Here is a 16,619-nt window from a genome sequence, read left to right on the forward strand (position 1 = left end):
GTAAGGCCCGGGGGGCTGCACTCAGTTTCCACCGGCCTCCAGTCCACAACAGAGAATTTAATAAAATACTCACTGGTACAAACACCTCTACCACTAGCCCCAAGCTAAGCAGCCGTGTCCCGGCCACTGCCCTGCGCCAGCTAGCGACTCCTCCAGATGGACACGATGTTGGAGTCCGTCAGAGCGGTGAGGTAGGTGAAGGCTTCGTTGGCCACCACCGTGTTGACCATGGTCTTGGTCACTGGATGACCCAGTGCTACTGGCTGAGGCCACTTCAGGATCTGAGGGGGAAAGAAGGCACTAGGCTCTGCCTACCGAGCCGCAGCCCAGGACACCGGGAAGGACCCGCAGGGTGCCCAATGGTACCTGTGCCGGGCCCTGCAGAGCTGTGGCCGGCGGAGGTGGCTGCTTCAGGAGGTGTTCAACGTCATAGATCCACACACTGCCTTCCTCATCCCCACACAGCACGAGGTGTTTGTCTGCCAGGACAGGATGGGGTCTAAGATGGGGCTGGGCTGGGCTGGGCAGAGGGGGTACCCACCGACGGGGTGGCCGGGCTCACCTGGACAGGTGCTGAGTGAGAAGTAAGCCAAATTGGTGGGTGACCACTGCAGCCGGGCCAGGGCGACCACAGGCAGCACAGACCGGCTGCTCCGGCTGGCCCACGTCTGGCTCCAGCTCCACAGGTAGATGATGCCCTCTCCACTCCCCTTGGAGGCTGTGGGGAGAGGAGATGGGAGCCCAGGCTGGCGGTCACAACCTCCCTGCTCCCCAAGGGGTGCCCCAGCACCCTTACAGCCAAGTCCCAGCCCAGGCTGTCCCAGCTGGGCTCACTCACCCACAACATCGTCATTCACAAATGCCAGCCCGTCCACTCTCTGTCCCGACATCTCCGAGTCCTCAGAGAAGACGAAGTCCACTTCGCACACCCTGCAGAACACATTACCCTTACCCATGCACAGGCGGCCACGGGCTCACCCAGGAGCTGCCTGTCCCTGGTCCAGAGAGCTTGAGCTGTCCTGAAGGGAGCCACTGCTGGGACTGTGAGTCACAGGGATGGGAGCACCGGGTACAGGGTTACAGGGCCTTGTCTTCCCGACTGCAGGCCAGAAGGTGCTTTCGGTGGGCCCTCCCCCACTTAAGGACGGAACAGCTGTGTAGAGGGAGGGCTCACTGGCGAGACGGCTCAGTAAGTGAATGATGGCTAGGCAAGCTTGGTGCCTGGATTTAACCTCCAGAATCCAGGTAAAGGTGGAAAGAAAACCAACTCCAGGAAGTCCTCTAACCTCCACAAGTACCCCACCCATACACACACAATGGCAAAAAACAAAACCTGATCTGCAGTGAGTTCCAGGCCATCCAGGGCTATACAGTGAGACCTTGTCTCAAAAATCTGGGTCTGGTATCATCTGGTAAGACATGGGCCTTCCATTACAGAGGCATCCTGGCATCTGCCCAGAGGGCAGACTCAGGCTAGGACACATCTGGAGTGGGGAGAGAGCCAGGATAACTCCCAAGGGTGACAGATGAGCAGAGGAACCTGTGTCCACAAGCAGCTGGCTGCTGCCACGTCTGCTGCCCCTCTGAAAGCAGGTGTCCTGTCAGCACCCTGGGGCTGTTCCTTGTGCCGAGACTGGCACTTATAAAGGATAGGTAGGCAAGTGTACTTAAGAGCTCAGGGCACGGCGAGGTGGCTCAGTGGGTAATGGTGCTTGCCGCCAAGCCTGGCGATGACATGAGTTCAATCCTGGGAACCACACAGTGGAAGGAGAGCACCAGCTCTTGCATGCTGTCCTCTGAGCGCCACACACATGCTGTGACGTGTGCACTGTCACACAAGTCAGTCAGTGCACAGAAAGGAAAGAATGCTAACAGGGATGGACCTGGGGGACAGGGAGTGGCCCTGAATTTCTTCCTTCTTCGTTCTTTGAATGGCGCACACCTTTGATCCCAGCAGTGGACACAAAGGCAAGCAGATCTTAGTTTGAGGCTAGGTTGGTCTACAGAGCAAGTGCCAGGACTACACAGGGAAACCCTGTCACTATCCCCCTGCCCTCCCCCCCAAAAAAAAAAAAGCTAAATAAGGACAAGATGGCTTGGGTTAGCGACACTGCACAACCCTGTGACCAGCTGGGACACCTGGAACCTACATGAAGATGGAGATGATGCTAACTAGAGATTGCTGAGGTGAGGGGAGGCAGACCCCCCTTCAGGCTTCCCAGGCTGCTGGCTCTGAATAAAGGGCCACTTTTAATATTCAAATCCCATCTTTACTCAGGGGCTTCTGAGACCGGTGGGACAAACCGGATTCTGCTGGTCCCACAGCCCACAAAACTCGGTGCCCTCTGCTTGGGAGCCTCGCTCCTCAGTGACATTTTCAGCTGCTGGGCCAAGGTGGTCCAGAGCCTTCCTCACTACCGGCTGCACCCTGCTGTCCTCCAGCAACTTCAGGCTCTGCAGAGCAGCTCTGAGAACTCCTCCGTCAGTCACCAGGCTGCACCGTCAGGACCCGCCCCTTAGAAGTTACCCCTGGGGCCTTACTTGGTTTTCAGACAAGAGCTCATGGAGCCCAGACTGGACTCCACCTCTCAGAGCTGAAGATGACCTTGAACTTCTGATGTTCTGATCCTCTCAAGAGCTAACAGGCATGCACCACTGATGTGCTGAGAACTTCATGCATGCTCAGCACTCTACAGACGGAGCTACAGCCTCAGCCCTCACATTTACCGCCATGCCCCGAGGGCAGGAATCCTATGCTGAGCACTCAGGGTACTCTCCACGAGCCCTGGGATATACCTCACTGTCCCTTCCTCACAGATCCCGTGGACACCATGCTAGGGCAGGAGTCACACTGCGGAGATGCAGGACCAGGGCTCGGGCACTTGTTTGCAATGTGGTGATTAACGGTGAAGAACAGGCCCCTGAACAGAGCCTCCGAGGCAGCCCAAGCAGCGGTGTGGTGTGCCCAGCGCCCATGCGAACCCAGCACACCCAAGCTTTGGGGCCCCGGCATCCCGGGCATCCTCACCTTTGCTTCTGGGGCTGGTCTAGCCGAATATCCCAACAGCTGCAGCCTCCCTCGCAGCCCCCCAGCAGGAAGTCATCCGGGCAGGAGGCGACGGGGCAGAGCCGCAAGGGGGTGGAGCTGCAGCTGAGTATGAGGAGCTGGCTGCCAACGTGGGTGTGGAAAACCATGAGCCGTGGGCCACGGACGAACATCGCCCTCAGCAGTCCGCCCCTCTCCGGGCCAGTCCACAGCCTCACCTAGCCTGGAACTTGTATTCTTGGTCGGGTACCCCAATGTCCCAGAGGATGATCCGTTTGTCGTAAGAGGCAGCTGAGGAGGGATGGGGAAAGACAGCCCTGAGAAGATTCCCACCCCCTTGCAGGATGAGTCTGTGGGTTGGGTCCCTCAACTAGCGTACCAGAGGCGGGAAGGGCAGACTGTGGCTAGGACAAGGACTCATGGACCACCATGCCCTCAGTCCTGCCTGAACCCAGTGCGCACAGCATCATCCACCTTTGTAGCCTATCTGTCACCTTACCCAAGGGGCAGGATGATCTCCCCTGGTCCCAGGCAGACAAACACAAGAGCCCAAGTTGCTAGGAAACTTCAAAGCCACATAGCATGCTGAAATGGATTTCCTCATTGGCCAAGAAGCTAATTCACTTCTGACCAAGGTCATCTGTGCCCAGCATCCTGTGAGTCCTGTCGCCCCCCAAAAAGAGACGCAGGCCACCAGGCCAGAAAGACTGAGGATGAGAAAGCTCAGAGGCGAGGGTCTTACTGAAGAGGTGGGTCTCGTGGGTTGGGCTGAAGCAGAGGGTGGCAATGGCCTTCTTATGGGCCCGGATGACGCTGCAGCAGAAGCCTGCTCGCACGTGGAGCAGCCGGACCATGCCCCGCAGGCCCGCAGCGGCCAGCATGTTCCAGCGCTTCTTGTGGCCTGCCTGGGTGACCACCGTCAGGGCTGTCCAGGCCACTGAGAAGAACTCCTGCCCAGGGTGGAAGGAAATGGTCGTGAGCAGGGAACGAGTGGCAGCCTGCTCGCGGGGCTGGCCTGGAGCAGTGGGGCAGAGCGAGAGAAGAGCTCCCAGAGGACTGTGGGGGCTGAGGAGCTGGGGGAAGGGCGCAGAGGCAGAGCACTCTCAGTGGGCCTGAGACCCTGGGTTCCATCCCCACCAAAGTCATTAAGTCACAGGAAACAGAGAGCTTATCCTGGACCTCCAAGCTCAGGGCTCTTGTCCCAGGACCCAACAGTCTTCAGGAAGAGGGCCCTGGCACTCACCTCGCCTGGTACCTTGTATTTGTGGAGTACGATGCCCGTCTGGCAGTCTATCACACAAACAGCCTCTCCACCACATGTGGCCACAGTCTGGGACGTGGCCCCTGAGTGCCCTGTTTTATGGTATCAGCCACATAAACATCTTTTCTGTAACGTTTTCCCCTATAGCCCTCTCCCTAGCCTCCACGACACATTATTATTATTATTATTATTATTATTATTTGCGTTACAGGGGAGAGAACCAGGACCTCACGTGATAGGCAAGCACTGTACCACTATACTACATGCATGGCCTTTTCACCTTAAAAAAAAGAAAAGAAAAAAGGAGGTTATGTACCTGTGTCATATGGGGGTGTGTGCACATAAGTGCGGGTGCCCACAAAGGCTGGAAGAGGGCACCAAATTCCCTGGAGCTGGTGTTACTGGCAGCTGTGAGCAGCCCATGGTAGATGCTAGGAACCAAACTTCAGTCCTCTACAAGAGCAGCAAGCACTCTTAGCCAGGGAGCGTCTCTCCAGCTCTTTTTTTTTTTTTTTTTTTTTGAGATAGGGTTTCTCTGCATAGCCTTGGCTGTCCTGGATCTCGCTCTGTACACCAAGCTGGCCTCGAACTCACAAAGACCCTCCTGCCTCTGTCTCCAGGATGCTGGGATTAAAGGCGTGCGCCTACCGCCCACTTTCAGCCCTTTCTTCCTACCCTAAGAACAATCTCATTGAATTTCCCAGGGATCTTTTCATCTCCGGCTGCCACTGAGCACTGAGCACTGAGCACACCCCTGTGTGACCCGAGCCTCCCACCGCCCATTGGCCCCAGCACGCACCCTCCTCCCGGGCTGGCTCGAAGGCGCAGCACCACAGCTGGGTCTCCAGGTCCTTAGGGCTGTTGTTTCTGCTGTGACATTGCAGGAAGTGCAGGGGCTCCAGGCAGAGGGCAGCCTGTGGGGGAGAGGGGGTCACAGCTGCCCCTTGGCCTGCTCCCTCTGGCACGCTCCCCCCGCCACGTGGGGAGCTTACCTGGCCTCCATCCAAGTCCACAGGTCTGCCCTCCGTCTGAGGCGGTGGGGAGGAACACACTCGCTTGGTGGAAGGGAGGTCTAGTGGGAAATTATCTGGCCGTTTGAGGCCACCTTTCGGGCCTGTGGAAAGTTAGGGACTTGTGTCCATGCCCCAGGGGCTGCCTCCCTTGGCTACAGGCTGAACTACACCCTCAAAAATATGGAAAGCAAGAACTGAGCCACTGTCGTTGGGGGGACTTGGCCTGTGTTAGGGCTGGACACTTGAAATGGTCTCCAAGGACCCAAAGGTTAAAAAGCTGCGTCACCAGCCTATGGGGCTACTCAGGAGTACGGCGTAGGTGAAGGGACGTAGGTCACTGGGAGGCACCCCTTTCAAAGGGACATTGGCTGCCATGAGATTCAGACATCCTTGCTATGTGAACTCACAATATGGACAGCCTTGGAGCCAAGCAACTATGGACTGAGCCCATAAACAAAACTACCCCTTCCTTCCTGTAAGCTGAGTACTTCCAGTATGTTGCCACAGCTAGGGAAGGCTGACGCACACACTTGGGCATCACCTGAGTTCATGGAGAAGAGCCTCTGTGTTCTAGCTCACAAAGGCCCGGGGCCCTCACAGCCGGGTGCAAACACACTCACCCTGAGCTTGGAGACAGCTGCAGCCTGTGGAGGCGCCTTTGGTACATCCGCTTCCTGGACCTCGGCACCACCTGAGGCCACCAGTTTCTCAGCGATCATCCGCACCTGGGTGGGGCCAGGCCTTCAGCTGAGCGGTCTCAGTGCCCTTCGCCTCTCCCCTGACACCACTGTCCCCCAATCCATCAGAGCCAGGGAAGCCACCAACCCCCAGCACAGCGTCCCCTCGCCAGTGGCATACCCGCCACTGGGTGAACTCGCTGAGAGACTCCGGGCCATAATGCACATCCCTGACGGCAGACCTCACGAAGTCAGCTTGGGATTTGTCAGTTTCCTCTTCAGGGCGCACGGTGGCCATGAACTTCTCCCAGTGAGCTGTGACCTGGCATAAGAGGGACCAGATCCAGACCGGCCCAGCCTGGGTCTCCTGGCCATACACAGCAGCACCTCCACCCTATCTCCTTCGGAGCACAGCGAGTGTTGGCTATCCTAGCTTCTGGAAGCTTCTGCAGGCACAGTCTCTTACTCTCTACTAACATAACCTAAGTCACATGAATTGAAACCAGCCTGGTTCAGCTGGGCAGAGTGGGAGTCCCCACACTTGGGAGGCGGAGGCAGAAGAGTCCTAGGCCATCAGGGCTACGCAGCAAGACCCCGTCTTAAAAAACCAGCTCACTGCAAAGTTCTAGCCTCCCTGGTGTGCACCTCAGAGACAGGGCCTCCAAACACAGGAAGCAACAGATCCAAACTCAACACACCAGACTCGAGGCTGTCAGGGTAAGATCTCTGTTACCCACCCCAAAAATCTACTTCTCAATACCCTGCTGACATGACCAAGGACCCCCCTTCCATCCACTTCCCATCATGCTCACCCTGTTGGTCAGCTCCCGATTTAGGTTCTCCACCTGGGAGCAGGTGGAGGCCGCATCCTTGCCGTTGACCTTGCGTAGCTTGGGCAGGAGAAAGGAGACTTTCAGGTTGTCGTTGACCTAAAGGACGGAGGAATGAGTGAAAGCCAGGAGTAGTGGCCCATGCCTGTAATCCCAATATTCAGGGTGAGTATGGTACGGATGTTTCAGGTTTGATACCAGCCTGGGATACACAGAGGTGGAGACTGGTCTGGGTTACAAAGCAAAACTTTGTCTCAGACTAGCAACAAAAACCCAGACAGAGTGGGTACATAGCCCAGACGAGAGACTGCTTTCATAGCATGCACAAAGCCGTGAGTTTGATCCCCAGTACTGCATAAACCAGGCCTGGTGGAGCATGGCCAAAACTCAGGAAGAAGTCGGAGGCAGGAGAATCAGAAGCTCAAGGCCATCCTTGGCTACACAGTTAGTTTGAAACCAGCCTGGGCTACATGAGACCCCACCTCACACAAAACCAAACCCAAAAGAAACAGCGAAGCCTGAGTCTGCCCCAGTCCTGGTTCTTAGCATGGAGCTGCTCGGACCTCCCTCTCACCGTCAGGAAGGGGTTGCCTTCCAGGCTGAGCTCCTCGAGGTCCGGAAACTGGTGCAGGGCAGTGACGTCCCCCAGCTGGTTGTTGGCGCAGCGAAGGATGCGCAGATGGGACAGGCCCAGGTTGGCAGGCAGCGTCTCCAGCAGGTTGTTGGAGAGGTCAAGTTCCTTCAGCTGCTTCAGTCGCCCCAGGAGACTGGGGTCCAAGTGCTCTGACTGCAGCTCCAGCCCCGAGAGACTGTGGTGAGGGCAGAGATCAAGAAAGCTCAGGAGGCTGGGCAGACCCTTTGACTAACCCCCATCTGCCCCAGAGGGGTTTGCTTGCACCCAGCACTTTCTTATGGTGAAGAGTAAGCATGGGCTTACCTTTAGACTTGGCTAGCCTGGAACTCGCTACGTAGACTAGGCTGGCCTCAAAACTCAAAAGAGATCCAACCCACAACTCACTGTGTAGTCCAGGAAAGCCTTGAACTTACTCTCCTGCCTCTTATCTCCAAGTGTTGGGATGACAGGCGTGTGCCACCATGACAGGGATGGAACCCTATGGAGACTCCAGCTTTGTGCATGTCGGACAAGCACCGTACAAATTGAACTACATCTACAGCTCTAGCCCCGCCCCCATTCTTAAAATTACATTTTTATTTATTATAACGTGTCTGTGCATGTGTGTATGGTGTGTGTGTATGGATGGGCACAGTCCAAGGTGTGGGTAAGAAGGTCAGATTTAAGGAACTGGTTCTCTCCTTCTCAACTGTCTGGGCCCAAGGGATTGAACTCAGGCATGGTGACAGGCACCATTACCCGAGGGGCCATTTCTCTGGTCCGACTTCCCTCCTTTGAAGAATCTTTTGTTACTGGGCATGGTAGTGCACACCTTTAATCCCAGCACTTGGGAGGCAGAGGCAGAGGCTGTGTGAGTTTGAGGCCAGCCTGGTTTACAAAGCGAGTTCCAGGACAACCAGGACTGTTACACAGAGGGACCCTGTCTCGAAAAACCAAAAAAAAGTTTTTTTAGAGACAGGGTCCTGTAGCTCAGGCTAGCTTCCAACGCCCGACGTTTGTCTTGCGACGGGTCCTCGAGTGCTAGATCTCCTAACGACTTTAGAACCTAAGGCCTCCAAGTTCCCTCTTGAACGCTTTTCCTCGTTCCTGCCGGCTCCTTCCGTGCTCCCCGGGCTTGCTCAACACCCCAGCGAGTGCTCTACTGTCTTTCCACCCTCCGCGGGGCTAAGGGAGCCCGATCCAGGTCCACCTGACTCCTGCCCGTATCTCCCGCATCTCCGTTAGGCGCGAGATACACAGGCTCGACCGGGGCCCGAATCCCGGCTATGGGAATAACCTGGACAGGCGGGGATGAGGCAGGGATGGGGAGGGGTCTGAGCCACGGACCCCGCCCACCAGCCGACCCGGGAAGGGAAAGGACCCCGCAGGACCCCGCGCCCGGGACCCGCTTCAACCCCGCCAGCTCTTACTCCAGACTCCGGATCTTCCCCAGACTGTTGGTCTTGGGTCGCCCGCGTTGAAAGAGCAGCCGCTGAGTGAGGGGAGCCATGGGTGTCCGAGGGCTCAGCCGAACCCGCGCCTCCACCAAGTCCGGTCACTAACGCCCGCCCGCAGCCGCGGAGCCCAGGAGACGGCGCACAGCAAATCCTTTTAGAGCCCGTGGCGACCGGAAGGAAGCACAACGCCTGCCGCGCGCCCGGCCTCCTGCCTCTGCGTGCGAGGACTACAACTCCCAGCGGCCCCCGTGCCTCGCGCCTGCGCCCTGACTGCTTGGAAGGTGCTATGGCGGCGGCCGCGGCCCACTCATTTGCAGGTTTGCGGCTGCAAGGGCATCCGGACCTGTCTTATTTGCGAGAGACAGCGCCACGGGTCCCCGCCCTGGCAGCTCTCCCCTCAGGTACGAGATGGAAAAAGAGTCAAACCCAGAAAATCTATCCCTCTTAATGGGAAACTGAGGCCCAAGCTTGCCTGTGAAACGGGCGGGATCAGAGCCTCGCGGTAGGGGAGTTGCATGGAGCGCTCATAGCTTTGTTAATCGCAGTAATCAAAAGGCGGACGGTCCCTAAAGTGCCATCTGAAAATGAATGGCTGAGCGAGGAGTGCTGTTGCAGGTCGGGATTCCTGCGTTTGAAATGCAAAGAGCCAATCTCGCCACACAGCAAGTTTGAGGAGTTGGTCTTGGAAGTAGGGAAGCGGCTGTGACACATCACCTCTGTGACTCTAATTGGGGAGTGGTGACAAACTTGGACTTAATACTTGGACAGGTTTTCTCTGTGTAGCTTTGGCTGTCCTGGATCTCACTCTATAGACCAGGCTGGAGATCCCCCTGCCTCTGCCTCCCGAGTGCTGGGATTAAAGGCATGCGCCACCACTGCCCGACCCTGAAGGGTTTTAAAAGAACTGCTTTAAATTCAAGTTTTAAAAGGATCTTTGAGCAAGGAAGCTGTAAAGCCAATGGAGGAGTCTCTCTGTTGGTGCTAACATGCCCAACATCTTGTGGGAAATGGTGTGGAATGCCTCACGAATAGATTGATCACATGATCCAGCATGTACCTGGGTTTATAAGCAAAAGATAGGGTTTTTGTTTTAGTTTCTTTCTTTGGTTAGAGGTCCAGGTGCCCTCCACCCGCCTTCCAAATGCTTAGATTACCAGCAAGTGTCACCATGTCTGGCTCATAGCAGTATTCACAGCAACCAGAGGGTGGACGCTACCTAAGTATTTGTTTGTTTCTTTTTTGTTTTTTTGTTTTCTAAACAGGGTTTCTCTGTGTAGTTTTGGTGCCTGTCCTAGAACTCACTCTGTAGACCAGGCTGACCTTGAACTCACAGAGATCCTCTTGCCTCTGCCTCCCGAGTGCTGGATTAAAGGTGTGCGCCACCACTGCCCAGACCAAGTATTTATTAACTGGTGACTTGAAGAGTAGACCGTGTGGTGCTGGCCTGTGATCTCAGAACTGGGGATCCGGAGCCAGAAGCAGGAGACTTGGGAGTTCAAAGATAGCTGCAGTTACATAGCAAGTTTAAAACCAGACTAAGCTAAATAAGACCATGTCTCCAAAGAACAAAGGAAAGACAGAGACACACAATTGTAGTGAGTAGCCATTCCAGCTTGGCTACCCACTACACACAATAAGCTGATGAATGAATAAAAAAAAAAAAATCTGGGATATCTATACAGTAGGTTATTTTATAACCTTAGAAAGGAAGGAAGTTCTGACAAAGTTACACATGGATTAACCTTGAGGATATGATGCTAAATGAAAGAAGCTAATCACTGGCTGGGGGTGTGGCTCAGTGGAGAGTGCTTACCTAGAATCCCCGAGTGAGGGGCTGGAGTGTGGCTCAGTGGTAGAGCCCCTGCCTAGAATCCCCCAGTGAGGGGCTGGGGTGTGGCTCAGTGGTAGAGCACCTGCCTAGAATCCCCCAGTGAGGGACTGGGGTGTGGCTCCATGTAGAGCCCCTGCCTAGAGTCCCCCAGTGAGGGGCTGGGGTGTGGCTCAGTGGTAGAGCACCTGCCTAGAATCCCCCAGTGAGGGGCTGGGGTGTGGCTCGGTGGTAGAGCACCTGCCTAGAGTCCCCCATTGAGGAACAGGAGAGATGGCTCAACAGTTAAGAACACATTCTGCTCTTGCAGAGGACCTAAGTTTGGCTCCCAGCACCCAAATCAGGTAGATCACAACCACCTTTATAACTCTAGCCCCAAAGGGATCTGGAGCTCTCTTCTGGCCTCTAAGGGCACCTGTATTCACATGTACATCGCCACACACAAATGCATGCATAAAAACGTAATTTGGAAAAAAAGATGAACTTGAAGGATGCCCCAGTGAAGGAGCTTGGGATGTGGCTAGTGGTACGATTCCAGACACCTCTCTAAGTGGCTTCAGTCCCAACAAAAGGCACTCGAGGTCAGAAGATCCTGGTGGCCTAAGGCACATGTGGGTATTGTGGCTCTTTGGTGGTTCCAGATGCTTCTGTTTGGGGTATGTGTGTACAGGTACATGTGTACACATGGAGGCCAGAGAACCACCTCAACACCCAACTTGTTTTTTTCTTTAATAATTTATTTTATGTGCATCAGTGTTTTGTCTGAATGCATGCCTGTGTAAAGGTGTCGAATCCCCTGGAACTGGAGTTACAAACAGTTGTGAGCTGCCATGTGGGTGCTGGGAATTGAACCTGGGTCCTCTGGAAGAGCAGCCAGGGCTCTTAATCGCTGAACCATCTCTCCAGCCCCCCACCCCCCAACTTGTTTTTTGAGACAGGGTCTCTGACTAGCCTAGAACTTGCCAAGTAGGCCAGGCCAGCTTGTCCTTGATCTCATCTCTGCCTCCCCTGTTCTGGGATTGCAAGCATGCGTGACTGCACCTAGCTTTTTTCATGTGGGTGTTGGGGGGGAATCAAACTTGGGTCCTTGTGCTTGCCAAGTGAGCACTTCACCCCTGACCCATCACACCATCCCGTCTCTGTCTTTTACAGAAAAAATACTGTTTCCGTTACTGCCCGGACACAGGCTGGGCCATGGGGCCCAAGGACTCTGACTTGGAGGGTTGGGCCTTCCCCTTCCCGGGGGTGACATTGATAACGGACTTTGTGACCCCGGAGGAAGAGGCTGAGATGGTGCGTCTGATGGACAGTGACCCTTGGAAGCTCTCTCAGTCCGGACGAAGGAAACAGGTATGGTGGCCCTAGCCGGGCCCAGGGGGTGGTCCCTTTGCCAGGGGCCCTGGCTGTATCGTGGCCACACCCTAGGGATCTTTTGTTGTTCCAATGTTAAATGTTCTTTTAATAAAAAAAAAAAAAAAAAAAAAAAAACATCAGGCAGTGGTGGCGCACGCCTTTAATCCCAGTACTCTGGAGGCAGAGGCAGGCGGATCTCTGTGAGTTCGAGGCCAGCCTGGTCTCCAAAGCGAGTTTCAGGAAAGGCACCAAAACTACACAGAGAAACCCTGTCTCAAAAAAAAAAAAAAAAAAAAAGCCAGATGTTGGGGTAAAAGCTGAAAGATCAGGGAAGCAGAGCAAGCCACAGCCACCGCCTATTACGTCACCAACTCCACCAATCCTCAGACTGAAAGCCTCTGAGTCCTCACCCGAAAGGGTCTCAGCTGAACTGCTTTAGTTCCTGTTTCCTTCTGTACCTTTCTCCGCCCTGCCGTCACTTCCTGGGATTAAAGACATGTGCCCCCACTGCCTGGCTGTTTGCAGTGTGGCCTTGAACTCACAGAGATCCAGAGGGATCTCTGCCCCCGAGTGATATATGTCTGGCCTCTATGTCCAGTGTAGTGGCTGGCTCTGTCCTCTGATCCTCCGGCAAGCTTTATTGGAGTACACAGCATGTCACCACACTCTTTGGTAGGCCAGTCACAGGGGGCGTGGGCTTCCTCCTCCAGCAGGGCCGCCACGTCTCCTTGGTGCTCCTCGTCCGCTGCTGTCTCCTTGCCTGGGAGATGATGGTAAGTTCTAGATGAGATCGTCATCCTGCACGGCTACCACCAGCCACCACCTGTCTCCTGGCATCCCTTATCCCCTCACCGGTCCGTGTCAGGGCTCCTGATAGGCCCTTAGGGGCCGTGTACCTCTCCTCCTCTTCCTCCCCTTCCTCACTAGCTCCCCCTCACCCACCTTCCACAATTCCTCCATCGGCTTCAAAGGCACCTTCACCCTTTGTTCCTGGCATCCCTGTTTGGTTAGAGCTCTGGCGACGGCAGCCAGCTGGAGGTCCCTTCAAGTTTCTCCCCGTGCTGGGTCCACCCCAGGCGCCCACTCTGCCCCCGGCCCTCAGGACAGACACTACGGCTTCCATGGGGACCTTGTTCCCTACCTGTCCCTTCTCCCTCCAAGAGGCCCCTCCCCCAACACGGTCTCCTAGAACCCAGGCTGTTCCTAAACTTGCTGTGTAGGTGAACTTCTGACCCCCCTGCCTCCACTCACAATGCTGGGATTGTAGGCCCTGCTACACTGGCTTCTTTTTTTTTTTCTCTTTTCCTTCAAGACAAGGTCTCACTCTGTAGCTGGCCTTGAACTCTAGACAGTTTTCCTACCTGAGCTTCTGAGGTGCTGGAATTACATGCAGGCACCAGCCACACCCTGGTTGTGGTTGGCATTTCTTTTCTCTTTTCCGGTTTGTCAAGACAGGGTTCCTCTGTGTAACTTTGGAACCTCTCCTGGAACTCCCTCTAGAGACGAGGCTGGCCTCGAACTCACAAAGATCCTCCTGCCTCTGCCTCCTGAGTGCTGGGATTAAAGGCGTGCGCCACCACCGCCTTGCTATGGTTGGCATTTCTTTTCTTTCTTTCTTTTCTTCTTTTCTTTTTTTTTTTTTTTTTGGTTTTTTGAGACAGGATTTCTCTGCTGTTTTGGTACCTGTCCTGGATCTCACTCTGTGGACCAGGCTGGCCTCGAACTCACAGAGATCCGCCTGCCTCTGCCTCCCGCGTGCTGGGATTAAAGGTGTGTGCCACCACCGTCCGGCAGCAGTTGGCATTTCTTAAACTGAGCCCCTTCTCCGTTCCTTCCTGTCTCCACTCCAGGACTATGGCCCAAAAGTCAATTTTCGGAAGCAGAAGCTGAAGATCGCGGGCTTCCAGGGTCTCCCCAGCTTCAGCCGGATGGTGGTCCAGAGAATGGGCCTCTCCCCGGGGCTGGAGGACTTCAGGCCTGTGGAACAGTGTAACCTGGACTACAGCCCCGAGCGGGGCTCGGCCATCGACCCCCACCTGGATGACGCCTGGCTGTGGGGCGAGCGGCTGGTGAGCCTCAACCTCCTGTCGGCCACTGTGGTGTCCATGTCCCGGGACGCCCCCGGCAGCCTGCTGCTCAGCTCGGCCCCCTCCATCGACCGGACGCTTTGGAAGGCAGGTCTGTCCCCTGCCAGGAGGTGGAAGTGGCCATCTCCGTACCCTGCCGCTCCCTGCTGGTGCTCACAGGAGCCGCTCGGCACCAGTGGACCCACGCCATCCACCGCAGACACATCCAGGCCCGGCGTGTCTGCGCCACCTTCAGAGAGCTGTCCAGCGAGTTCCTGCCTGGAGGGAAGCGGCAGGACCTGGGACAGGAGCTGCTGCAGGCCGCGCTCTCCTTCCAGGGAAGGCCCGTGTGAGCACCATTCCTGGGCACAAGAGCTGGCCTGGCCTGCTGCAAACATGGCTCCAGCACCACCATCGGGGAGCGAGCCCTGAGGTCTCTCCACAGCTCAATAGATTCATTGGTTTGCTGTCCTGGATCTCGCTCTGTAGACCAGGCTGGCCTCGAACTCACAGAGATCCACCTGTCTCTGCCTCCCGAGTGCTGGGATTAAAGGCGTGCGCCACCACTGCCGGGCCTAGACTGGCCTTGAGCTCCCTATATCTCCGAGGATGACTTTGAACTCCTGATCCTCCTGCCTCTACCTCCTGAATGCTGGGATTTGGCTCAGGTTTCTTTTTTAGGTACTGGGATGGAACCCAGGGCTTCCTGCTTGCTAAGCAAGTGTTCTGCCAACTACCGACTCTGTTGGGGTCTTTGAGACAAGGTCTCATGAGGACCAGATGGGCCTGGAACTCAGGATGCAGCCTGGCTTTGAACTCGCCATCCTCCTTCCTCGGCCTCCCAAGTGCTGGGATGACAGCCCAGTGGCGAGGTTTTCTGAGGAGCCATGTGACCGCTGATGCCATGAGCATCACATAGCCTGCCCAGAGCTGGTTCTGATGGGCCTGGATCTTGGCTGCTCTTTGGGTTATTTAATTTGTCATAGTTTGGAGGGATTCAATCTTTAAAAAACCGTAGTTTTGGGAGAAGCAAGATGTCTGAGTGGGTAAAAGGCACTTGCCACCAAGCCTGGCCGCCTGCCTCAGTCTTTGGAATCTACGTGGTGGAGGGAGGGCCAATTCCTGCAAGTTGTCCTCTGGCCTCCACATACGCATTACCTCTCCGATAAAATTTATAATAAAGGAGAAAAAGGAAAAGCCTGTTTCCATGTGAGACGGTTTTCTCCTTTCCCCAGCTCTGTGTGAAGGGGTTGCAGTTATATGCTTTGTTTTAAGACAGGGTCTCACTGTGTTGCCTTGGCTGGCTTGGAACTTTCTAGACCAGGCTGGCCATGAACTCAGAGGTTCTTCTGCCTTCTGCCTCTGTGTAAGTGCTGGGATTAAAGATAGGCACCATTCCGCCATGCCCAACTCTTTTTCCCTTTTTTTTTTTTTTTTTTTTTTTTTGAGATAAGCTCTCCATTTGTAGCCCAGGCTAGCCTCAAACCCTTAAATTTGACCATGCAGGTCCCAGGGATCAAACCTAATCTTTTTAATTACATTTATTTATTTGTTTATTTATTTATAGGAGTAGGGCACATTGGGTGGTAGTGGTGCACACTTTAATCCCAGTACTTGGGAGGCAGAGACAGGCAGATCTCAGAGTTCTAAACCAGCCTGGTCTACAGAGTGAGTTCCAGGACAGCCAGGGCTGCACAGAGAAACCCTATCTTCAAAAACCAAAAAAGAAAGAAAGAAAGAAAAAAGAAGAAATTGCTGGTCAGGGCACACTCTGCTCAGCCATAGAACTTCTGTGGAGGAGAGAAGACAGACGGGCCAAGGTGGATGATGGAGGTATGTGGCCGGCCGACATGACAGCCCCCTATCCTGAGGCTCTGGAGACAGAACACCGTCCTGCACCCCCAGGAAAGGGTCACAGTCAGCCCTGGGTTGGTTTGTTTTTATGATACCAAATTTGGGGGCATTGTACAGGTTGCCACATGTGTGTGGGTACACCTGCATTAGCTCTGTGTGTTACTTGGAGGCTAGAGGTCAACAATTCTGGTTCCTTATTACATTATTATTATTTTGGTTTTTGAGACAGGGTTTCTCTGTGTAGCCCTGGCTGTCCTGGAATTCACTCTGTAGACCAGGCTGGCCTTGAACTTGGAGATCCACCTGCCTCTGCCTCCCGAGCACTGGGATTAGAAGTGTGCGCCACCACCACCCGGCTACATTCATTTATTTATCGTGGTGTGTGTGTGTGTGTGTGTGTGTTTTGTGTGCACAGGTCAGAGGACTGTTGGAGGAAGTTAGTTTTCCTTTCCTTGTGTTGGTTCTGGGGCTTGAACTCGGGTCATTAACCTCGGCAGCAAAGACCTCCGCCATCTGAGCCATGCCAATAGCCCTACCATTGTTCAGGGACCACACATTTTGTATATAAAACAGGGTCTCTCATTTGTCTGGAACGCTCCAGGTAGGCTGAGCTGGCCGGCA

The 16,619-nt window shown here is 54.9% G+C and overlaps 2 protein-coding genes across 2 annotated transcripts; one reads left to right on the top strand and one right to left on the bottom strand.

Moving 5' to 3' along the window:
• Positions 1-37: 37 nt before the first annotated feature.
• Lrwd1 (leucine rich repeats and WD repeat domain containing 1) lies at positions 38-9,095 on the bottom strand. The gene is given in 16 exon segments (XM_028894429.2): positions 38-281; positions 367-479; positions 563-718; positions 839-930; positions 3,029-3,169; positions 3,265-3,337; positions 3,789-3,996; positions 4,290-4,399; positions 5,107-5,221; positions 5,300-5,406; positions 5,409-5,421; positions 5,941-6,045; positions 6,179-6,319; positions 6,810-6,926; positions 7,402-7,636; positions 8,871-9,095. Coding segments are annotated over 16 exon segments (1,947 nt in total). The 5' UTR covers positions 8,951-9,095; the 3' UTR covers positions 38-140.
• Positions 8,949-14,683, top strand: Alkbh4 (alkB homolog 4, lysine demethylase). Its single transcript, XM_028894400.2, is given in 5 exon segments — positions 8,949-8,994; positions 9,138-9,298; positions 11,878-12,075; positions 13,929-14,229; positions 14,232-14,683. Coding segments are annotated over 5 exon segments (972 nt in total). The 3' UTR covers positions 14,498-14,683.
• Positions 14,684-16,619: the final 1,936 nt, after the last annotated feature.

Source organism: Peromyscus leucopus, chromosome 23 (genome assembly GCF_004664715.2).
Source record: "Peromyscus leucopus breed LL Stock chromosome 23, UCI_PerLeu_2.1, whole genome shotgun sequence".
Taxonomy (NCBI): domain Eukaryota; kingdom Metazoa; phylum Chordata; class Mammalia; order Rodentia; family Cricetidae; genus Peromyscus; species Peromyscus leucopus.